The 23524-nt window shown below is 45.6% G+C and overlaps 3 protein-coding genes across 3 annotated transcripts; all 3 read left to right on the top strand.

The window, feature by feature from the left end:
- The first annotated feature begins 4175 nt into the window (after nucleotides 1–4175).
- On the top strand, nucleotides 4176–6567 carry LOC124681429. Its single transcript, XM_047216352.1, has 3 exons — nucleotides 4176–4274; nucleotides 5800–6056; nucleotides 6237–6567. The coding sequence occupies exons 2-3, from the start codon at nucleotides 5807–5809 to the stop codon at nucleotides 6269–6271; spliced, it is 285 nt and encodes a 94-aa protein (XP_047072308.1). The 5' UTR covers nucleotides 4176–4274; nucleotides 5800–5806; the 3' UTR covers nucleotides 6272–6567.
- A 978-nt stretch (nucleotides 6568–7545) lies between these two features.
- Nucleotides 7546–11105, top strand: LOC124681428 (protein N-terminal asparagine amidohydrolase-like). Its single transcript, XM_047216351.1, has 9 exons — nucleotides 7546–7667; nucleotides 7754–7927; nucleotides 8578–8642; nucleotides 8774–8867; nucleotides 8949–8987; nucleotides 9088–9273; nucleotides 9616–9794; nucleotides 10532–10651; nucleotides 10884–11105. The coding sequence occupies exons 1-9, from the start codon at nucleotides 7605–7607 to the stop codon at nucleotides 10990–10992; spliced, it is 1029 nt and encodes a 342-aa protein (XP_047072307.1). The 5' UTR covers nucleotides 7546–7604; the 3' UTR covers nucleotides 10993–11105.
- A 3470-nt stretch (nucleotides 11106–14575) lies between these two features.
- On the top strand, nucleotides 14576–17232 carry LOC124681427 (aquaporin SIP2-1-like). Its single transcript, XM_047216350.1, has 3 exons — nucleotides 14576–14893; nucleotides 16017–16274; nucleotides 16838–17232. Exons 1-3 carry the CDS (start codon nucleotides 14576–14578, stop codon nucleotides 16994–16996), a joined length of 735 nt encoding a protein of 244 aa, XP_047072306.1. The 3' UTR covers nucleotides 16997–17232.
- The last annotated feature ends 6292 nt before the right edge of the window (nucleotides 17233–23524 follow it).

Genomic DNA, 23524 nt, shown 5'->3' with positions numbered 1-23524 from the left:
ATATCTAAATCTTTAATTGATGAGCCTGAATAAAGCGCTCGACCCGATCTCCACCTCTACACGGCCGCACTTGTTGACTCATCAAGGCATAGATACCAGACACCTCATCTTTGTTGCACACTCATTCTCAATGATCATGCTATCATTCGTGATGTACCAATGGATATATTAATTCCAAAACCCAGCCGGTCATATTTCAATTGGAAATTGAGCTTGTAAAATACCAAATGCTCGCCCCACATATTTTCTAGCCGCCACCTGAGCATTACGAAACCGGAGTTCTTTCTTACCGCGAGGGGATTGAATTAGCTTCATAAATGTAGGCCACTTCGGAAAGATTCCATCTACAAGGTAGTAGCCCATGTTGTAGGTGCGGCCATTTGCTTGAAACATCACCGATGGCGGTGACTCGTCATTGGAAAGCTTGGTAAAAAGAGGTGAACAACAGAGATCATTGATGTCATTGCAAGAACCGGGCATCTAAAAAAACATGCATATCCATGTCTCGGCTACGATCCCAATAATGATGGTAGAATCTTTCTCGTGCCCTCCGAATTGTCCTACAATGCTGCAGGACAGATCTTCCACCTTAGATAAGTTTGAATACCCTCTGAATGGTGGAATCCTTCTTGATTCCCTCTAAATTCTAGGGCAGCGTTGATTGGGAGGCCCTCGTTTATAATACTATATATTAAAGCTGACCCGGTTTGCAGAAATTTCGTTGCTTTAGGTACTGTTCATAGAGCAGATGAACAATACCATGGGTGAACAGTATTTTTTGCATCAAATAGAGTATACAATAATTTTTCCGCGATATTTTTTTAGTTACACTTTTAACATATTTTTGCAATAAGAGTAATTTTTAGCGATACTTTTGTAGTTGCACTTTTAACATAATTCTTCATCTCGCTCGATAATAATATTTCATAGGTAAATTTTAATTTTAAATCTTCGACATAATTTACACTACTAATTACATAGCGGTGAGGAATATTTTTGCGCAGCAACTAGAGGAAAGATGAATAGTACCATCGGTGAACAATAAATTTTAGCGACAATTGGAATGTTTTGTTTGCTCACTTCTCAGGCCATCAGGGCACTGTTCATAGCGCAGATGAACAGTACCACGGGTGAACAGTAAATTTCTGCAGAAAATAGAGTACAGTAATTTTTTCGCGATATTTTTTTAGTTACACTTTTAACATATTTTTGCAATAAGAGTAATTTTTAGCGATACTTTTTTAGTTGCACTTTTAACATAATTCTTCCTCTCGCTCGATAATAATATTTCATAGGTAAATTTTAATTTTAAATCTTCGACATAATTTACACTCCTAATTACATAGCGGTGAGGAATATTTTTGCGCAGGAACTAGAGGAAAGATGAATAGTACCATCGGTGAATAATAAATTTTAGCGACAATTGGAATTTTTTTGAGCTATACTTTTTTTAGGGTAAAATTTTGAAAATGATTCTTCATCTTACCCGATAATAATGTTTCATAGGTAAATTTTGATAGTAAATCTTTTACACTACTATTTATCATAGCGGTGAACAATATATTTTGGCGGTAGGAACTTTTCAGCGATAGTTTATTTGATGATACTTTTGTAGTTGCACTTTTAACATAATTCTTCATCTCGCTCGATAATAATATTTCATAGGTAAATTTTAATTTTAAATCTTCGACATAATTTACACTACTAATTACATAGCGGTGAGGAATATTTTTGCGCAGCAACTAGAGGAAAGATGAATAGTACCATCGGTGAACAATAAATTTTAGCGACAATTGGAATGTTTTGTTTGCTCACTTCTCAGGCCATCAGGGCACTGTTCATAGCGCAGATGAACAGTACCACGGGTGAACAGTAAATTTCTGCAGAAAATAGAGTACAGTAATTTTTTCGCGATATTTTTTTAGTTACACTTTTAACATATTTTTGCAATAAGAGTAATTTTTAGCGATACTTTTTTAGTTGCACTTTTAACATAATTCTTCCTCTCGCTCGATAATAATATTTCATAGGTAAATTTTAATTTTAAATCTTCGACATAATTTACACTACTAATTACATAGCGGTGAGGAATATTTTTGCGCAGCAACTAGAGGAAAGATGAATAGTACCATCGGTGAACAATAAATTTTAGCGACAATTGGAATGTTTTTGAGCTATACTTTTTTAGGGTAAAATTTTGAAAATGATTCTTCATCTTACCCGATAATAATTTTTCATAGGTAAATTTTGATAGTAAATCTTTTACACTCCTATTTATCATAGCGGTGAACAATATATTTTGGCGGTAGGAACTTTTCAGCGATAGTTTATTTGATGATAAATCTTTGACATAATTTTTCATCTTACACAATAATAATATTACATAGGTAATCTCCGATGGTAAATCTCTTAGAAAACACACTCCAAAGAATATCAGGGATCTCCTACGATGATTTTGAGAAAGCTTTTCTTTTCAGCTTTACCACTTAAATTACACAGTAGCTTCAATGTTTTCCCACGGTAACATTGAGAAGATTTTCTTATGTTCCACCACTTAAAATGTATAAACGAAAATGTTCAGAAAACACATTCCAATGAACTGCGAGGTACTACTCCTATAATGACTTTGAGAAGACTTTTCTTTTAATCTTTATCAACTCTTCAAAGGTAGTGCCTCCAATCTCGGCGCTAGGATAATAATACCTATATATGTGCTGCGTTGCATCCGTTCCACGTCAATCCAATCGAAACGGAGGAAGTACATACGCAATGGATCAAAAAAACATCAAAGAACCAAAGAAATAATCACCAACTACGTCAACTAGAAGATTAGCACCACGGGCGCGGCGTGCCGCCGCGCCAAACTTCCTAGTAGTTCTAATGAGTAGGATTCTATTTAGATGTAGGATAAGTTTGAAAGTGTCAAACTATGTAGGATGGTCGTTGTTTGAATGCGGTGAGCTAAACCTTGCTCTAAGAGCATCTCTAACAGAGCCTGTAAAAACTGGAACCGAAAAACTCGAGTTCGGATCACTGAACTCGTATTTACGGGTCGAAAAATGACTGGCGCAGAACAGAAACTGAAAAGCCAAACTGTAAAAAGGCATCTTCAAGAATATCCTATTTTTATTTTTTTCCTCTCTTTTCCTCATCTTCCTCCTCACAGCCAGCACCTGCCCCTGCACGCGCCGCGCATGGCTCCGAGCCCGGCCGCCGCGCCCTGCCGCCCCGCACCGTGCCTCGCGCGCTGCCGCGCCCGCCGCGCCGCCCCGCGCCCGCCGCGCCCTGCCGCGCGCGCGCCGCCCTCCCGCGCCCGCCGCCCCGCGCCGTCGCGCCCGCCGCGCGCCCGCGCCGCGCCCGACCGGCGCCAATGGCCCCGTCCCGGACCTGCCCGCGCCGCCCCTCCGCCGGCCGCGGCCGCTCCGCCCCGTACCGGCTCTCCCCTGGTCGCGTCGCCCCTCCCCTGGCCGCGACCACGCCCGCGCCGTCCCGTCCCAGCTTCGCCCCGGCTCTGCCCGCGCCGCCACGCCTCCGCCTCGCACGCCCCGGCCCCGCCCGATGTCGCAACGAGGTCGCCCCGCCCCGCTCCGCCCTGCCCCGTCACGAGCTCGCCGGAATTTGGTTGAATTCTGGCGAATTTAGTTGAATTCCGGCGAGTGTAGTGGTGGAGGCCGTTAGCTCGTCCTGAAATTTCAGCGCGCCAAGAGTATAGTTTCATTGTTCAGTTCGCTTCTTCAACCCCTACAAATATAGGCCGAGTTGAGTTTTCAGTCTCGGCCCGAAAAAATAAATTCGGTTTTACCTCGTTTACGGTAACTGATCCGTGCCATGTTTCAGACCGAACCCGTAAATTAGCGGTTACTTTTCGGTTCTGGCCCTTTTAGGGGCTTAGAGATGCTCTAACCTCTAAAAAAAAACCTTGCTCTAATTTCTTCCTCTCCCCTGTTCCCCTCCCCTAGCGCGACGCCACCGCCAGTCCGCCGCTGCCTGCGCGCCGCCTCGCCGTGCCCCCGCCCCTCCGTCCCGTCGTGCCCGCCTTCCTCCCTCACAGCGCTCTGCAAGACAAGGTCCGTGCCGCTCGAACCATGGTGACGGTGCCGCGCCGCCCGTGCTGACGACGACGCCCCCTGCTGATTCGACGGCCACCGGAGGTGACGCGCCACCCTGCGGATTGGACGGAACTATCTCTTGGTGACCGCTTCACCCCGTGTTGATTGGACGGCCACCGGATCTACACACCGTCGTACCCCCACGTTCTCTCCAAGACCTAAGAGGTTTCTCTCTGGTTTTGGTAGTCGTATGTCCAGCAATAATCTCGAATTTTGATGGATTTTAGGTAGGCATTGGCGGTGTTTAGGGATGGTTGTAGTGTTTCTTCGGTTCCCACATCACTAGCGGTTCTCCTGCCTACCCCTGTTTCCGAATGCCAAGTATACAATTGCTCTTGACTTAAATGGATATCATTTAGCAGTCTGTTGTTCTTTCGATGTATGATTCTAGCTGTGGCACCAATGTGATAGGAATCCATGCAAATGTTTATTTCTGGGACATGCGTGCATGTCATGGCTGTGCGCTGGGAGCAGGCATGGGCTTATGGGATAAATATCTAGCTTTAATTTTCTGTAATTTTTTTTATGCTACGCTAGATACAGCTGTTGTGGCTTTTTGATAAATAGTTCCACTACTGCCTAAATTATGGTCTTATTGTGATATTTAGAACTGTACAGATTTGATATTGTCAGGTTTAGTTTACCAAACCTGGTACTTCATTGTTACACTACACGCTCTTTATAAACACAAAGTTAGAACATGTTATCCATGTTCCTGAATGGACTTTCAGGGTTGCTGTTTTACTTTTACCTGTGGGAACCCATTAGCCTTTGTCCTCAAATACATGTTAGGTTCTCTGTTATTTATTTTTTCTGTTCTTGCGTGTAGAACTTGAGTATAGCTGCAAACTAGCAAGTGCTGGCTCCTGAGTGTCTGAAGTAATTTTGTCCTGATCTTGGTGTTGAAGCAACATAGAAGAAAAGGGTTCATACTTCGGAAGCAAGCAAGTATCATTTTCTCCTCTTTGTGGAATAAATGTTGATTGCTGCCTTGTTTATTTGTATAATGTGTGAAGGTGGAATTAATGTGCTGTTTGATGGGTGGCCTTCCATTTTAGTTTGTGGAGTGATTTAGACTATATAATGTTGTATTTGCAGCAATTTCTTTTTATTTCAGATTGAAGTATTAAACCAAATCATGCCTTTAGAAAGCTAGTTGGATGTATAATGGGTGAAATGATAGTGGAAGGCATTTTAGGAGTGGATACACAATACAAATGCTTTTCTAAACCATGTTTTTGAGGGTGTCCTTGAGCAAAATATTGCAATGGTAGTAGTACAAGAAGAAAACAAGTAATTACCTCTCATCTTTGTAAGTGGGATGTGGTAGAGCGGAGAATGTTAGCAATGCTGATTGTTTGGAGGACACATTGTGTTTTTTCTCAAAAGAAATGTATACCTGCCGTATCCCTGAGTTGGTGTTTGTAGGAAATGTCGTATCCCCATATTTGCATCCCTGTCCTATGCAACTTAGAATGTAATCCAACTCTGACCTGCCACTGTACCTGTGAGTTAGCTAAGCGTGTCAACGTCTGCTGGGGGGGGGGGGGCACATGACTTTCTGTTCCATTGTTTATATTCTCCATGAATCTAGGACTAGCAGCGTGTTATTTGAAGTACAACGGCTATTTCTGACTGTCTTTAAGATGTTGTATGGAGATCGTTCTGATTAACATTTATGCATGGGCAGTTTCAGGATGGGCAGCGAAGACTCAAAAGATATGCTGAAGAATGCGGACTGGAAGACAGTGAGTGGTGCAGTGACTACTGAGTCAAGTCAGCCGGTTGTCAAGAAGCGTCTTCCGAAGAAAATCAGACAAGTCCCCGAGTGTTACTTTCTGCCTCGACGATCTTTGCCTTCTGCATTGGCTATCTATGGTGCTATTTGTGTTGCTGGAGTTGGTGCAGGGATGTTGGTTGAGGTTTGGATTAAAAAAAAGATCAAAGGTACAATCTTGCATTTCATAGCAGGAGCTTGGAGGTACCACTTACTTTAAGAAAACTACTCTGTTAGGAGATTTGAGATGTTGGACTATACCACGGAAATCACTTATGCATTATGCATGTTTTGCTTCATCGATTGTCTATTTCCTACATCTTCTTACTTTTGTTAGTTGATGCATGCAGAGGATGGTGGGGTTGTCTGGGAGATGGGCAAATGATGTTCATGCACTTTGATTGGCAACAATCTTTTTTGTCAAAACATTTGTAGTTACTCTGCTTCACTTCTGCTGCTTAAGCTGAATTATGGAAATAAGCATAATGAAGTCTACTGTTCCAGACTATCTTTCGACTTGCTGACCAAAGCCACCGAACTATGTTTTCCAATGATCTCTAGTGGTCATTTTGTTAGGATTGCCAGTACTGCACTGGTAACAATTATTTGAATTTTTTTTGTCCGTAGTTGCATGTTGTGATGGAAATATTATATCGTGATTGATGATTAATGTATATCTGAGTCTAGTCTTTATTGCCATGATAAATCATGAGAATCTTTCCTCTTGTTTATATAGCATCAATTTGGCAGAAGCCATGCCACCACTCCTATAATCTTCGTCAGCAGAAAATGTTTGGTGATTCATGAAGTTCAAGTGACATGTATAGTTTGGTTGGCCTATGGCTGTCTACATAACAAAGATTTCATGGAAGAAAGTGATATTGAAATTTGCATACCCTAGAAGACAGATGCTGCCACAATTGTGTCTCAAATATATACACTTGCAATTCCTTTGGTTGAGTGCTGGGAATTTCATGGCCTCTTTGATTCAAAGTACTGGCCATGCCGTATTGCCATTACAATACTGGGCCTTTTTCTGTTCTTGTGTTTGTGTATTGTTGTGAATTAAATAGCCCTCAGACCTTAACCTATGTACTTCTTGTCTCTCGCCTAAATAATGCCCTGCGGCTAAATTGAATTTGCCGACGCCCTTACTGCACTCGCTAACGTCACTCGTCCAGACTCCATCTCTTGGTTTTGGACTGCGGACAGTCGACAGAGTCTACCTGGTGCGTTTCTATGTTATACATGCCAACGGATCTGGCTTTGCGGAAGATTAAACTCTGCCATGCCACGCAGCTCCAACCTGATGCGATTGAGTAACGAAGTTCCTAGTTTATCACGTACTACCTCCGTTTTAATGAGTATGACTTATTTTTTTTTAAGTTAAACAGCATTAAATTTGATAAAAAACATTATTATGTACAATTCAAAATCAACACTGTTAGATACATTATGAAATATATTTTATATGATACCTACGTAATATCATTCTTCTTGATATTTTTCTATACATTTGGTCAAATTTTACTTAACTTAACTTCTTAAAATAAAAATAGGCTTTATTTATTGAAATGGAGGGAGTATAAAGCAAGCAATTTAAACGAGACTAGATCCATTCCATCTAATACTGGGCCAAACAACGTGCGATCGGACAGAACGAAGCGTCGACTTTGTGATTTACCCCAAAGCCCAACCACGCCTACTCCGACGGCGATATGCTCCTCGTCGACGGCGAACCCGTCACCTCCTCCTCCGCCCCCTCCGGCTCCTCCCCCACGGTGCGTGCGGTGACGCCCATGCGCGTGAACTTTGACGCGTGCTCCCTCTCTCTCTCTCTGATCTTATCGACTCTCGGTTCTCGCAGGGGAGCAGCGGGAGGGAGCTCGTGGCGGCGCTCATGGGAAACCCCGGACTCTGCGCCGCGTCCGAACGGCTCAGGGCCACGCCGGAGAGGCAGGTATCGTCGGGGCCTGAGGGGCCCAGGAACGTGTACGTGTTCCAGAGGGAGTACGCCACGGTGGATCCGGCGCGCGTCGAGGTGCGTGTTCAGGTCCTCACGGCTTGATCAGTAGAGATTGGGGGTCCTTGGTCTGATCCTGGTCGTTCTAATCAGTTTCTGCGTTCAGGGAATCGAGTTACTCCTGCGGATGCTTAGTTCCATGTTTTGCTGCCGCAGAGGTGTTTTTCATTTCCCGTGGAGGAAATCATACTTGTTCCCTACGGGATAAAGGCAGCAGTAGCTGGTGCTTCCTGGTAAATGGGGATTAGGCAGGCACTCGTGGAGTTCACTTTGGTAGTTTAGATGTATATTTTGATCAACTCACTCAAATTATAAGATTAGTTGGATTGGTTTATGATCATGAAGGCCAGTGGATAGTAACTCAGAGCTGTAAATGTATTTTACTAAAGGATATAAGTTGTCCTCGAATAGGAAAGCCAACTTGTAGGAACACCAATCTTAATTTCGCAGATGCATTTGATGTAAAGCTTGGCTATACCTGATTGCCTGACTAGTTTTGAGTTTGTGTTGCTGGTTAGTTGGCATCTTGTTAGAGTGCATTATCATTTTCTGTAAAATTTCACTCAAGCTGCCATTCTTCTTAGAATGATTACAGCATTGTTCTGCGCAGCGCCTAGACTGTTCAAATTGCATGATTTGTGAGTTAATCGGCTCTTTTTCATCTGTAGTTAGTGGGCACAGATGAGATGACTACATGTGTGGGTGTTATAATTCGTAACAACAAGACTGGAATGTAAGTGAAATGAAGCGAGCGTTTTATCTGACCCTGTAAGACTTTACTTTCTTCAGAAATTCATCTATGTTCTCAAATCGCAAAAGGAAAGACATTCATTCATTTTCTGATCTTCCATTAATTCATTTCAGGATTTCCATTAGCCATATGGACTTTCCAAATATTGTAGAAGGAGGGTTCAAACAGATGCTAGAATTACTTGGTGCTGACAATGCACCATTTGATGTTTGTCTCTTCACCAGTATTTTCCCCTTTAAAAATACAATAAGCGCCATTGGGAACATTCTTACTAGCATTTGATTACAGGTTCACCTGATTGGTGCCTTCGACGATTCGTCTACAAAGGTTGAATTCATAACTTGTTGGGTGGTTAAATTTCTTTTAGATCTCTTGTTTGTCACAATATACACGAGGAACCATTTAATTACAACTATTCGCCCTACAGGTAGTCCATTCTTCTGGAGGGAAGCGCAACAAGCAGGAAGGATACTCCCATCCACTTTGCTGCAAGATAGTTGAAGTGCTGCATAAATACGAGCAACAATTCCACCTTCGGTCTTTTTGTGTTCTTGGGAACAACACTATGACTGATTCTTATGGCAATGCACGACCAATAGTTGGTGGATTTGTGGTTAGTGATTTCCTCACATCTGAATCTATTAAAGCATTGATTCGTACTGTTTTTAGTACCTGTGAATGCCACATTTGTAAAATCAAAACCTTGAAAGCTGTGGCACAGAGGAACATTTGAGCAATCCAAAAGGAGAAGGAAAAGGTGTGAGAGGAAATTCGATTTTGTCTGCATCTTGGACTATCATTTCATTCGCTAATTTGTGTAATCTGGAATTATTCCTGCACGTAACAGTTCTTCTCCATTTCGAAAAAAAAAACGTAACAGTTCTTCTAAAGTATTTTTAAACATACCCTACTTTAAAGGAAGTTTTCTCACAAACAAACACCCCTGCTGTCTCAGATGCAAACATCATCTGGGGTTGTCACTCCTGCAAGCTTTGAAATGGCTTCAAGGTGTCCTGATGAAATAGTCAGAAGAATTCGTGTGAGTGTTTCTTCTTATGATCCAAATTGGAAAGCAAAGTTGCTGGAGACTTACGACACACATGCTGATATTTTCCAAATTGCCCCTACCCGCTGGTTCGTCTCTTGTATCTTTCCATCAATTTCATGCACATGATAAATTGAAGATGTTTGTACTTTGTAGCTACATATTCCTCCTTTTCGTCTTTAAGTATTGACCTCGTATCCCTGAACAATAATCTATGGACATAGGCGTTAGATGACATCACACAGGTTGCTGTTTGGTTCAGTCTGATCTTAAAAATTTCCATAGGTGAAGTAGTTCAAGTACTGATTGGAAAGAAATGTTGGCATTTTCATTATTGCAATAGGGCAAATTGAATATGTTGCCTGAATTATCGTAATCATACTCCATATGTGTTCAATACCCCCTACCCCTATGATGAAATGCTCTACAGTGGTTTTGTCACTTCCTATAATTCGTCACTGAATTGAACCATGTGTAGGAATCATTCCTATTCATGGGCAGGCCATGTTCAGGCCCAAGATTCGACCCACTATTGTATTCCAGCACGCAATAAATATATAATTGTTTGCGGAAAACAATAAATTATAATAATATTTTCAGTCTTTGGTCCTTGCCCAACACCTTAGAACAGAAACCAAAAGGAAATGTCTTCCTTCTGGCTATTTTAGTAAAGGGACTTCTGTTGTCATGCATATAAACTGCATCTTGCATAATACTTTGGGAAATTTTAAGAGTATACATATTACATGAGTACTTGGGCCTCCTTACTTTGTTAGTTAACTAACTATTCTGTGTGATATAACTGTCTCTTGTCCTGCTTGTATAGGATGCCAGACTGGGCAGAAATAGCATTCTCACTTAACGAGCTTTCGGACTCTGAAGTCTTGCTTCAGTGCTCCACTTCTCCAGCTGCAGAACCACCTCATTTTGTGGAAACCGACAGAAGGTGTGTGTTCTTTTTATCCTAAAAAAAACTAAAAACTCTATTGCATGAACCATTTCTATCATATGTTTGCGATTTACTGGTAAGTGTGAGTGCAATCTTTCTGTTTATTTAGGTATGACTCATGAGCCATGATTAACTAAGATCTTAGATCACCTGCATAACTGAAACAACGGTCTGCCTTCGGAAGAGATTGCTGTATGTATAAATCTTGCTTTGTACTTTCTTGATGTAGGAAATGGAAATACTTGATGGAGAATCCAGACTGGGAAGACACATTTCCAAAGTACAGCCCCCGGGTCTTCCATCGGACCAATGATGGAAGTTGGTCAAGGCAATCTTAGCATCATCATGTTAGTGTCATTTATTGGTGCTCTACAAGCGGAACAAAATAAGCCTCATTAGCAACAGTGATAGATTATGGTCACACCAGGACTTCTTCAATCGCAATCAATTTCTCCATATCCGCGTGGTCCTTTTACCTTCAGTTATCACATGCATTTGCCAGAGATGATTCGAGAATTACCTGGATTCTCCATGAAATGTGTATGGTGAGAATCCGGTCTGAAGTCAATGCATTAAGCATGGTTTGGTGTGTTTTGCCGTGGATTCATGCATATTTTGTCTGTCGTTCCTTGCGTGACCTTTGAAAGGTAAATCGTTTGCATGCAAATTTCTATTGTGGGCGGAGCCTCGAAGGTTAGGATTTGTTGGCTGTGGCAAGTTTTTTTTTTTCTTTTTTTTGCTGGGTGGTTTGCAACGTTGTCTGAAATTTCTGAACTCTATTTTGGTCACTTGTGTTCTGCTCAGAAGATTCAAGGGTTGTTTGGTTGCATGCCCATGTAGCAGAGGTGATCTTAGAGATGTCGGTGGGATCCCGCCAACGTCCCAACTTGATCTTACCAATCTTCTGTAACTTTGAACAAATTCTGTCATCGTTCAGTATTATATACTGAATTTTGGTTATGTGATATTCCTTCAGCTCTCTGGTTTAACTTTTAACCAAACTTGGTTCAAAATCTGAGCATCTAATTTAGACACTATAGAAATTGCGATGGTATGGTTTGAATTGTGCTACTCCCTCTCTCGCCATTAAAACGATGGCCTTTTGGGCGTAGTATTGGTCAAGCTTTTAAAACGTGACCATCAATTCTCAAAAGAAAATCAGACATGTGGAAATTATATGCTTGGTTTTGTGTCATGATACTTTTGCAAACTAGTGCTGTTGGTAGATTTGATAATTTTTCTGTAGTACAAACTAATAACGTAAGTTGCATTTTGGAAGCAATGCCAAAACTCAAATCTCGCTTTCAGAGACAGGTGGGATGTTGGAAAGGGTTCTCTCTTTGATCTAGGCATCTAAGGTAATGTCGCCAGAGAGCTCCATTGATAAGGGCATCTCGAGCACCTGACGCTCTTGGTCCTTTGCGACCGCGTGGTCCATAAATAGGGTTAAACTTTAGCGGCTTGACGCAAAATGTTCGGCATGTCCGCAGGGACGCAAACACGACTCAAATTTACGCCGTGAATGTGTTTGCGCGGATGCGTCGCGTGTCCACGGCCTATCTCCACGAGCCTGCTTAGCGGCGGGCGCGCCGTCATCAATGGCACGCGCCTTGGCACGCGCCTTTGTGTCCTGCGCTTGTCCATCCTTAAAAGGTCACCGGCAACATCCTGCCATCGCCCACACCTCCCTAGCCACACTTGCACCAAAACACACGGACAACACACCATGCCACCGCAAAGCCATGTGTAAGAAGAAGAATGACCACGAGGCTGGACCATTGTAGGAGGCCAAGGAGGAGAAACCACCTCAGAGGGTCCCCATTCTCTCCACGGTTGCCGGGATGTTCTATGACAACTAGCAGCCGTGCGTCGGATGGAGCGACGTGCATCTGTCGGGCGGGTGGCGCCTCAGCATGGCGTGGGTGCCCATCACGCCGGCGCCACATTTTGGCCATCAACGGGATAGAGATCGAGCACCGACGCATCATCCTCCCTCTAGATCTCCTCCACGACCCCGAGTTCGCCGCCGACTCCCCCATGTGGGACAACTACTACCAGCGGCACATAGAGCTCGACAAGTGACGAAAGGCGTGGTTCCTCGGTGACAAGGACTTCAATTTTGGTTGGCCGCCATAGTTGCAAGGGTTGCGTACGCGGCCACCTACGCTGCCACGTATGCCTCCTCCGCGGGACGACTCAGAGACTTCATCGCCAGCGTCTTCCACGCGATCCAGTTGGCGCATCAGGAGGGCATGTAGATTGAGTTGCTGGAGGAGCTAACTGAGGACGAGGCGACGAGGCTCAGCATCCTCATATCGGAGATGATGCAGCCGCCACCGATGCCCCAGTACACCATCGATGTCATGCCACCAGGCCTCTCGGAGGAAGAGTCTTTGAACCTAGCGCTGCAATAATCGGTGCCGCCTGCTCCGCCGCCTCTGCCCTAGTGGCCACCGGCGGTCGCTCCACCTCCACCTTCACCACCGGCCACATCGGCATATGCTCCGCCGCTTTCGAACTAGCCATGGTAGATCCTGGACGTCGTTGACCTGACCCAGGTACCCAGCGACGACGAGGAGTAGGCTAGGTTTAGGATTTTAGCGTGCCATGGCATTTTTATGTTTTCATGTTTTATATTTTTAAGGCTATGTAACTTATTTTATTTAAATGAAAAAATGTGCGACCAGTGTATCCTGCCGCTGGGGCAATCCTAGATGCAACGGGACAGTCGTGGCCTAAATTTCATTTTCCCGTCCGCAACTGATGTAGACGGACTTGCACGGTCACCCTATTTGCATCTGAAATGCGTCCAACCGTTGGAGATGCCCTAATAACAAAGAGTGAGAGAGAAGAGTTCTTGACTCGCTGGGCCACTGGTGGCATGTGTTTTTTTAGAGAGAAACCACATATTTCATTAATAGACAATCAAGTTACATCAATAAACAAACATGGAAACTAACATACCAGAAAACGAAAACAGTGTACCTAAAATTTGTGTAGAAAAAAATCTAAGAGATAGGAAAATACAAAACTATCCCTGGTTTCCTGCACTCGCTGAAGCCAGCCGCCGCCGCTAAACTCCAACACCACCTAGATGCACAGTGGAAGAGACGCCGAGCCTACACATTTGCCAGTTTCGAGAGAGCACCTTGCCAACAAGGCTTTGTTAGTCTATGAATAAGCTCGATGTAGGCAGTGAGACACATATCGTTGTGGCACGTCTATCGGTGACATCCATGTGCTTACTTGGACCGAGATTCACCACAACCCATTGACGAAGTCGGAAAAAGGTCAGATCCACCACCTCCGAACCAACATCCTTGCTCTAGAACATCCACCCAGTCATGAAGACATGGTGAGAAAACCACGCTATCGATCTGAAGGATTATCAAGCACAAATCGCCATCAACTCCGAAACGTTGTTATGAAGATCACCGTCGGTGTGAGAATAGAGTTGAGGTAGACTTATTTGAGGGTGTTGTTTCCACAATCCAACGACGCACCATAACACACAATCGCTAACCCTAGGTACATATAGTGGAGGAACAAGGTGCCCCTCCTTCCTACCGCCGGAGCGGCAAGTGGGTCGTCGCCACCTCCGTCGCTGGAAGAGAGGAGACGCGACGGTGGCATGTGTTGCACTTGCAGGTCACTTTGCGAACGTCCACAAATGTAAGGTTGGACAGCGCGACTGTACCCGTTGTGGACAATCATGGACGCACACCACTACGGCAGAGGTTTCCTATCAATGGGGAATCTATTCTTAACCCGCTCCCGAATTTAAAATTCCAAATTTCTAGCTTGTCTCCTGTCTGTGTCTAATCCCGGCACAAGAATCCCTCGCGGTAACGGAAGCCATTGCCGCCGCAGGCACCGGCAGCCAACCTCTCCCACGCCCGGCAGCTCCCCCCGAGCCCGCCCATGGCTCCGGCTCCGGCGTCGAGCGGCCGCATCCGGCCGTGGCTGGTCGTTGGCGACCTGGTGCTCGCGGCGCTCTGGGTCTGCGCAGGCGCGCTGGTGAAGCTGTTCGTGTACAGCGTGCTCGGCCTCGGCGGGACCCCGGAGGGCGAAGCCGCCAAGGTTTCGCTCTCTGTCGTGTACATGTTCCTCTTCGCCGGGCTCGAATCGCTCACCGGCGGCGCCTCATATAACCCGCTCACCGCCCTCTCCGGCGCCGTCGCCTCCCACGGTGGCCCCGCCCTCTACCTCTTCACCGTCTTCCTACGGGTCCCTGCCCAGGTGAGGCGTGCGTCGCCCTGTCTCTCCCTTTTATCTACTGGAAAGGAACGTGTAGCTAATTTTTTTTTATCAAGATAGGAACGATTACAATTAGAGCAGCACATAATACCTATTTGAGGGCAAATGATCAATTGCCTCTAAATACCCTACAGCAGTGTGTTATTATCTTATAATGTCATGTAACTAATCGATGAGGTGTTGTCGTTTCTATATTCCTATCGACATACCTATGCCACAATGTTAAGCTATAATAGTCGATATAGCAAGTGGAGTTTTGGCACCTGTATTTGGCCACATTCTGGATGCCCTAAAACTAAGCTATTGTGATTTTCGTTTTTATGTTGTAGCGCACAAGTGGATAAATACGATGTTAAACAAAAGAAAGACAAATCTGAGTGTTGTAAACAACAAATCTAAATACTCTAAACAACACCGAATTTTGTCTTTTATCCATAGACCACCACACATTTCATCTCTCTACAAATGTTGCATGCAGTTAGAACACATTAACAAATTCGTTATAAAAAAAATCAGATTTTTAAATTTTGTTTGCTATGTTATCGTTTTTTTATTAGAGCAGCCGAGCAGGAGCATATGAGCTTGGGTTCATATGTGAATTTTCGCTTTGCAATTAACTATTAAGGCATGTCAAAGAAGTCTAGCATAGTTAAATTTAACGCTACTCATCTGAAGGGAGTGAAAATACCAACTGTTTGGGGATGTGGCATAGTCAGCCTTATTATCTTGTGATCAATTTTAGTCAATTCATATGTAAATTGACTGGAAAGTATCTGTGTTGGCAGTGTAGATGATTTCTAAAAATTGGAGAAGAGGGGACATAAAAGGTGTGACACTAAATGTTTTGTTTCTAGTCCACATGAAATCGGTTACAGGGGAGAGACGAACCATTGGATCTAACTAATCGATGGTGAACCATAGACGTTTCATACTTTTTCTGTTGCAAGGAAGATGTTTCATACTTTTTCTGTTGCAGGGAAGATGTTCCTTACTTTTGTAAGGGGCAGAGACTTATAAATATATTTCTGAAAAATGACCACTTTATCTTTGGTTGAGCGGCCTATTTGGTGCAGCCATATTGATTTATGGATCTGCGTGTTATCAGGTGATTGGGGCGGTTCTAGGAGTGAAGCTCATCCGAACAGCTTTCCCTCAAGTAGGTAAAGGAGCTGTGTTAAGCGTCGGCGTTCATCACGGAGCATTAGCTGAAGGACTGGCAACTCTTTTGGTTGTTATGGTGTCAGTGACACTTAAAAAGAAAGAAAAGGGATTCTTTATGAAGACATGGATCGCGAGCATTTGGAAAATGACAATTCATATCCTTAGCTCGGATAGTACTGGAGGGATTATGAACCCTGCATCTGTAAGTGCTTTCTACACCTATGGTCATAACTGATCTAGAAACTGACCTCTTGGATTTGAACTACAACACATGTGCGTAACTTCCATATGAATCGAATACGAAGTAATACTATGCAAATGCATGTATGGCTGCACCAATTTTGTTCTGGTTGCAAATAGGTTTCGGCTAGGCAGCAGTTCATAGTACTTCTGTTTCGTTGCATATAATATGATCGATTGAGCTGTACAATGTTCACATTATCCAATTGTCAACTTCTGTATCATGATGATATCAAACTTAGGCTGTAAAATCAAGAAGTTTCTAAGATTGCCTAAATGGCTCCACATACATACCTTTTCTCATTGCCTCAAAGATGGTCCATTCATGCTATCAAAGACTCACATGATGATCATGGTATATCACATCAACTAACTAATTATCAGATGTTCATTCCTACATAATAGCTATCGAGATTAGTTCTATATCATGAATTAGTTTTTATCCCCAAAATAGAAACACCTGACATGCATTACTTGCTACATCTTTCAGTTCTCTAACGATTTCCTATCTGTTAAATTTTGCAGGCTTTTGCTTGGGCTTATGCTCGAGGAGATCATGCGACATTTGACCACCTATTGGTATATTGGCTTGCACCCCTCCAAGCAACCCTGCTAGGAGTATGGGTTGTTACCTTCTTAACTAAACCGAAGAAGGTAGTAGATGAAAACAAGAAGAAGAAATAGACCAAGGAAGTGGTTGGGGAGTGGATGTACAGTACCTTCACCTGGTTCAAGTCCACGTGAACATGAATTCAATCCTATTAGTCTTTCCTTCAAAAAAGAAGGGATACACTAGTGTTAAAGTGGTTTCCACCATTTGTTCTGGAGCAAAACTTCAGATCCCAACATTACTATCATTTTGCTATAAAAAAATGTACATTTGGGATCTGTCAACATGTCAGAAGCCTCTTTAATGTGTACCTCTTGTATCTTAGCTTAAAATTGTGTTAAAGCTGGTACATAATTGTTTCAGACAGGTTCTGGAAACAGCAGGGAGATGATACAGCTCGAGTGCGATAAAAGTGCCACAATTCTTGAACCCAGCACTTGTCTCAAACTAACTGTTGCTGTTCACCAACATGCTATCAGATATCAAAACCTGAAATTTCGGCTCAGGACTTCATGTTCTCCTTTTTTCAGGCTAATAATTATTCAGTGCCGATGGAGCATGTGGCCGGCCCACCTACCAATCTGTTTTTATCTAATTCTGGAAGATTCGTGTATCAAACTATTTTTTTTTCGAGGTCTTATCAAACTATTTTCATGCTTTATCGCGTCTACTAAAGATAGGAGATCTGGAGAGGGCACTGCTCCATCAGACAGGATAGCTCGGGTAATAATATAAATGTAGTTTTACAATTGTTTTTCTACACACTGCTTGAACACCATAAATAGATGTCGAAAATTTGACTAAATTCGGATGTATAAACTCTTTAGTGTATAGATAACATCTGAATTCGGATAAATTTTTGGCATCTTCTTATGGACGGAGGGAGTACAATAGTGTTCATACAAGATCAAGAAAGTAAGAAACTCGAAACAGTAGCCCCTGTGTGTATTTGTATACTGGCGAGCTGGGCGTTGGATTTTTTTTCTCAAGGTTCGTTTATTTGCCACCAGGAACAGAAAAGTATTTCCTGTTCCAAATGGGGCTGCAAGACGAGCGCAATTGGGCCATTGTGTGGTCCAGGTCCACGTGACATGTTTCTTGTCTGCAGGGCATGTTAGCCCACGTCCTTCTCCTGCCAGCGGTGGCCCAATGTAGACCCACTACACTAATATTTGCTCTTTAATTTCTTTTCATTTTGAAAACATATTTCTTCTTTCATTTCTGGTGTGAGGTTACTATCAAGGGATTCTACTAATCGAACAAGCAACACATAAAGTATAGCGTGAATACTACAAACAGGAAAACTGGAACATAACCGAGCAGGTATCATCTTGATATGACCGGCACTCGTGCTAGAGGAAGCATTTTCATTTGCTTTCCTTTGGAAATGTAGAATATTCAAATGATCGTTCAAAGAAATGGGACATTGGATGTCTCAAAACTTTTATAAGTGCACATGCAGTTGTGGCTATGTGCAATTCTAAGTGCACGGAGTGTGCACTCTCGCTTTAATTAATAAATTCTTAAAACTTATAAAATTATTCTAGAGCAGAAGTTGTCAGATGACCGAGGCACACTACAGAAATAGCCCAGTGTGCCGACGGCCGCACACTCTCGGTGTAGCCTGGAGAGTGTTGACGTCAGAAACCCACTGGCGGGCAGAGACGGGCAACACCGTAGAGCCGGGAGCAACTAGGGCTGCGGCTGGCCCTAGTCCCTCTGAGCGACGGCCCGCAAAGCCTCCTGGTCGCACGCACCGATGTTTATCACAAGGGCGTGCCACCTGACCTATACCTGGTCAGGAAGGTGTGGATGATGCCTCGCTTAGTTTCCTGCAGGGCACACACGTAAACGTTAAATACGAGCCTCGATCGGCTCTCAGGTTATCCTGTGAATTGGCTCAAAGAGCCGATCCACCCATGATTCAGACGGGGTGTCCGAATATACGGTGGTCCTGCTTGATCAAGGTAAAGCTAATGAGATCTACGACGATCTGGGGTTTTCACCGCATAATCGGATCATCCTACTCAGGTTCGGGCCTCGCGCTCGCGCACGGTGACCGTAAGCCGATCCTAGACAGGGCCTAAATACCAACACGAGGTTGATCCCGGAACATCCGTTCTAGGACTAGCAAACGTCACCCTACACGCCGCCGGATCCTCCGCCCCCTTGTAAGGCCTAACTATTGCAGATATTAAACTAATCCTTGAAGAACAAGGAGCAATCGTAACGGATCGGATCTACTAAACTATGATCAAGCGGGGTGCCGCCCCTACGCCTAAGATAGGCGTAAGGGCGGCTAGACATGCAAGGGTTGCACTACGAAAGCATGCAGCATGAAGAACAATGCTAACCCTAACATGTCTAAGATAACTACGTTGCTCGCCATCAAAAAGGCTTCAGCACGAGCAACGCATGAACAACGTAGGCAGGCTTGTGCTGCCTAGATCGCGAGATGCGATCTAGGCAGCATGATGCTTACCGGTAGAAACCCTCGAGACGAAGGAGTTGGCGATGCGCCGAGATTTGTTTGTGGTTGAACGTTGGTTGTTGTTTATTCCATAAACCCTAGGTACATATTTATAGTCCAGCGGACTTTCTAATGTGGGCGTGCACTAAACCGTGCACGGGTAAGATTCTAACTTCTAAACTAAGATGCGATCTAATATGTTACAGATACATGAGCAATTAAGCCCAATTTGGTATAAAAGGCCGATTCACGTATTCCTTCTATATATATATTCTTCACGTCCATCTTGATCGCGGCCCACCTCTGACTTGGTCAAATTCTGGTGATAACACATGCCCCCCGGTTTTGGAAATGACATTTCCAAAATCATTACGCTTTCTTTCGTCGGGTCATGTCGTGGCGGTAACCGTCGCAATATCCGTCACCATGATGACTTGCCTTCTCAACTTCTCCGCGTGACTTGGCAGTCTTTTCTCTTTCTTTCAAGCACCACTTCCTCGAAACTCGCTGTGGCATTGAATTTCCACTATATCCCCTTTTATTTAACCGCTATGAGCAGTTCTGCTCTGCATCTCCCTCGCATTAGCAGTCCAAAAGCCCTCCTGCGCCATCATGTCTTCTTCCTCCTCTGCCCCATCGGATCCTTCTAGCCAGTCCTCCATGTCCCGTGAGCCGACGCCGGAGCACAACCCGGCGGAGGTCCATGCGGCCAACACCCGTCGCGCCATTGCGGCCGGGGAGGAGTCAGACCATGACTTCTCCATCCGGTCCGAGGACGACCAGTCCTCGACGGACGGGGAGAGCGACCTCCGTTTCCTCGCCGACGGGAATCGGAGGAGGAGAGCGATGACGATCGCTTCTCCCGGGACGACTTCACCTCCTCCGAGGGGTGGAGGAGGAGGAAGAGGAGGAGGAGGACGACGACGACAGCCCCTCCAACGAGCCGCCGGCCAAGCGGTTCCGCCCTCGGCCGGGCAACCTTAGCGACTTCGACGGCGATGAGGACGACGCCGACGACGAAGACGAGGACAACGAGGGCCCGGTCGGCGGCCATTGGAGCGACGACGAGCCCGCCGGGGAGCAGCCGCCGACAGCCGGCGACGACGGCGACGACGAGGGCGATGGACGGCCCGTAGATAGGACCTCTAGCATAGGGCCAGTAGTAGTAGATGGGGCAATGTATCCCCTAGTATTTCCTTTTGAGAGCAATCAGCTCTTTGATGTAAGAAATCCCGCCTATTAATGAAGAACTTTTTCCCCAATTCGATTTTGCTGATTTCCTTTGAGCTTAATTTAGCCGATCCTCTCTCATGCTGACCCTGCCGATTCGTCCCCTTTGCCAACGCGCAATGAGCCGATAGCAACGCATCGGTCCTTCGACATTCACCCTTCCATCCTTCAACTGATGACTCTCTTTCCGGTAGATACTGTGGGACTTCCAAGAGAGCCCTTAAATTTCTCCCACCGGCTTCGGAGATCCTCCTTAGCGAGCGCTCATCGTTTTATGAAGAAGGTTGCAACGGAGATCAGCCGATGGTACCCCAATCAGTTCCTCAATAGAGCATCTACCAGGCCTGTTGCCCCCCGAGTCTCAGCCAAGGCAAAACAGAGACAAGGATACGCGAATGAGCTGCATAGACCTGGGCTTGATCGTGTGTGGGGAAGTTCCTTATGCAGAGCCAGCCGATTTGAACATAAATCGGCTTCTCTAAGCGTAAAGCCTTCAAGGTGAGCTGCCCCCGAGCTTTCTTCGGTTCTTGCCGGCCGGATCGGCTCCTTCCCTCTGGTGGACCTCGATGCGCTCCATCCTTGACCTGATCCGCACGTCCAGGCCGCTCCTGGCATTGTTCTTGAAGAGAGGATCCAAGCCCTTAGACTACTCCATTGGGGAGCTCTCTTCCATTAGTGCTCCATGACCCTCTGATCGTAACAGTTACTCCTCTTAAGTAAGTCGATGCCTGCTGCATCGGCTGTGCTCGAAAATTTTCGAATTTTCAGATTTTTTGGCCGACTGGTGCATCGGCCCCCATACTCTAATACCCGTTGCATATCCTCGTATTTTATCCTCCTGGGTGCCCCCCGAGCCGATTCTCGTCAAGAGAATTGATCGTATCGGCTCTGTTGGATAACATGTTGAACCCGAGCGTAACGGTGGGTGAGGATAATTTTGGCCGATTGTCGGAATCGGCCTCCACGTTGATTGCTCGGTGAAGGTTTTGTAATGTTCCTTCATGAATTTTTGGGGCCGATCACAAGGATCAGCCTCGCCATGTTTGCTCATTGACATGCTCTTGTTACTCGTTCAGGCCGGTCGATAAGACCAGCCCAATCTCTGACTTTATCATGTTGGCACGCTTGCTGTCGCCCACCTTGAATGCATCGTGTGATCGTGGAGCGCTAAGCTTCGTCGGAAGGACGAGCACCATGTTTGTGCCAGCCGATGTTTCATCATCGGCTTTCCTTTGCTTGGGGCGCCACTCCATTTTCCGTGGACGACCCTCTTCATCCAGGGTTCGCCGAACCTTCGCAGCCGGATCAGGCCTTGCTTTCCTCAATGTATGCAAGTATAACCTCTCGGCTTCTTCCGAGCCGCGCAATCGTTGAACCTCGCGTTTCGGGAACGGCCGAGTCCGTCGGGGCACCACCGTGGCCGGTGGTACTGTCTTCTTCTTCTCCCTCGTCTTCCGAATCTTCGAGATCTTCCAACCGAGGGGACTCAGCTCGTTTTCTCGTGGCGGGAGAGGTCCTAAGCGCTCGAACACGGACACGTTGGCTGCCTCCTTCTTCCGGTTGCATTACGGGCAATTGCCGATCGTTGGTAATCGGCTCATTCCTGAATCCCAGCAGTGCTCGAAGAAAGGACAATCCCGGTGCTCGTCCTCGTCGTCTTGCTCCCTTGCCTTTCCCCGGGCACAACGCTCATGCTCCTCCTCATCGCGATTCCGCCGACGATGTCTTCACGGCTTCTCTAGCCGGACGAACTCTTTCATCATCATCGCCGGACCGTCTGGAGTTGGTCGTATCGACCCACGTATTTGTTGAGGAGGTGATCGAGAGAGGTCGCCGATATCTTATGTTCTTCACTTCTCCCTCCGTGACGTAGCGCTTGCCGTCTTGGCGGAGCCGATCGCGTGGAGCGGCTTCCTCCGAATCTTTGCTATGAGAGCAACTGCCCTCATCTCCATCCTTGCCGCCGTGGTGTCCAAGATCTACCATGTTGATATTGCACAGAAACCCGGCCGGCACCCGGCATGGCAAGCATACTCCACCATGTTCACGGCGGGGAAGGGTTGGGTATCGACCTTCATGGCGTACTGGTTGAAAACTAGACGCCCGTTCTCTATCGCCGCTTGGATGTGCTGCCGCCATACCCTGCAGTCGTTGGTGGTGTGGGAGAACGTGTTATGCCATTTGCAGTATGGCCTTCCGTTCAGCTCTTGCACCATGGGGAACTTGAGACCCTCAGGTATCTTCAACTGCTTTTCCTTGAGTAGGAGGTCGAAGATTTGCTCAGTCTTGGTCACGTCAAAATCAAGTCCCACCGGGCGTGCCAGAATGTGTTGACGTCAGAAACCCACTGGCGGGCAGAGACGGGCAACACCGTAGAGCCGGGAGCAACTAGGGCTGCGGCTGGCCCTAGTCCCTCTGAGCGACGGCCCGCAAAGCCTCCTCGGTCGCACGCACCGATGTTTATCACAAGGGCGTGCCACCCGACCTATACCTGGTCGGGAAGGTGTGGATGATGCCTCGCTTAGTTTCCTCGCAGGGCACACACGTAAACGTTAAATACGAGCCTCGATCGGCTCTCAGGTTATCCTGTGAATCGGCTCAAAGAGCCGATCCACCCATGATTCAGACGGGGTGTCCGAATATATGGTGGTCCTGCTTGATCAAGGTAAAGCTAATGAGATCTACGACGATCTGGGGGTTTCACCGCATAATCGGATCATCCTACTCAGGTTCGGGCCTCGCGCTCGCGCACGGTGACCGTAAGCCGATCCTAGACAGGGCCTAAATACCAACACGAGGTTGATCCCCGGAACATCCGTTCTAGGACTAGCAAACGTCACCCTACACGCCGCTGGATCCTCCGCCCCCTGTAAGGCCTAACTATTGCGGATATTAAACTAAT

Source organism: Lolium rigidum, unplaced genomic scaffold, assembly GCF_022539505.1.
Source record: "Lolium rigidum isolate FL_2022 unplaced genomic scaffold, APGP_CSIRO_Lrig_0.1 contig_42516_1, whole genome shotgun sequence".
Classification (NCBI taxonomy): Eukaryota; Viridiplantae; Streptophyta; class Magnoliopsida; order Poales; family Poaceae; genus Lolium; species Lolium rigidum.
Note: the sequence above shows the minus strand (reverse complement) of the source record. Positions and strands in the feature narration are given on the sequence as shown.

Bases quoted from the DNA above. Each gene is read 5' to 3' on its own strand.
- LOC124681429 (XM_047216352.1), top strand. From the start codon at position 5,807: ATGGGCAGCGAAGACTCAAAAGATATGCTGAAGAATGCGGACTGGAAG. The intron at 6,057-6,236 runs GTACAATCTTGC...TGATGCATGCAG, and splicing joins GATTAAAAAAAAGATCAAAG to AGGATGGTGGGGTTGTCTGG.
- LOC124681428 (XM_047216351.1), top strand. From the start codon at position 7,605: ATGCTCCTCGTCGACGGCGAACCCGTCACCTCCTCCTCCGCCCCCTCC. The intron at 8,643-8,773 runs GTAAGTGAAATG...AATTCATTTCAG, and splicing joins CGTAACAACAAGACTGGAAT to GATTTCCATTAGCCATATGG. The intron at 9,795-10,531 runs GTTCGTCTCTTG...CTGCTTGTATAG, and splicing joins CAAATTGCCCCTACCCGCTG to GATGCCAGACTGGGCAGAAA.
- LOC124681427 (XM_047216350.1), top strand. From the start codon at position 14,576: ATGGCTCCGGCTCCGGCGTCGAGCGGCCGCATCCGGCCGTGGCTGGTC. The intron at 14,894-16,016 runs GTGAGGCGTGCG...GCGTGTTATCAG, and splicing joins TCCTACGGGTCCCTGCCCAG to GTGATTGGGGCGGTTCTAGG. The intron at 16,275-16,837 runs GTAAGTGCTTTC...TAAATTTTGCAG, and splicing joins GGATTATGAACCCTGCATCT to GCTTTTGCTTGGGCTTATGC.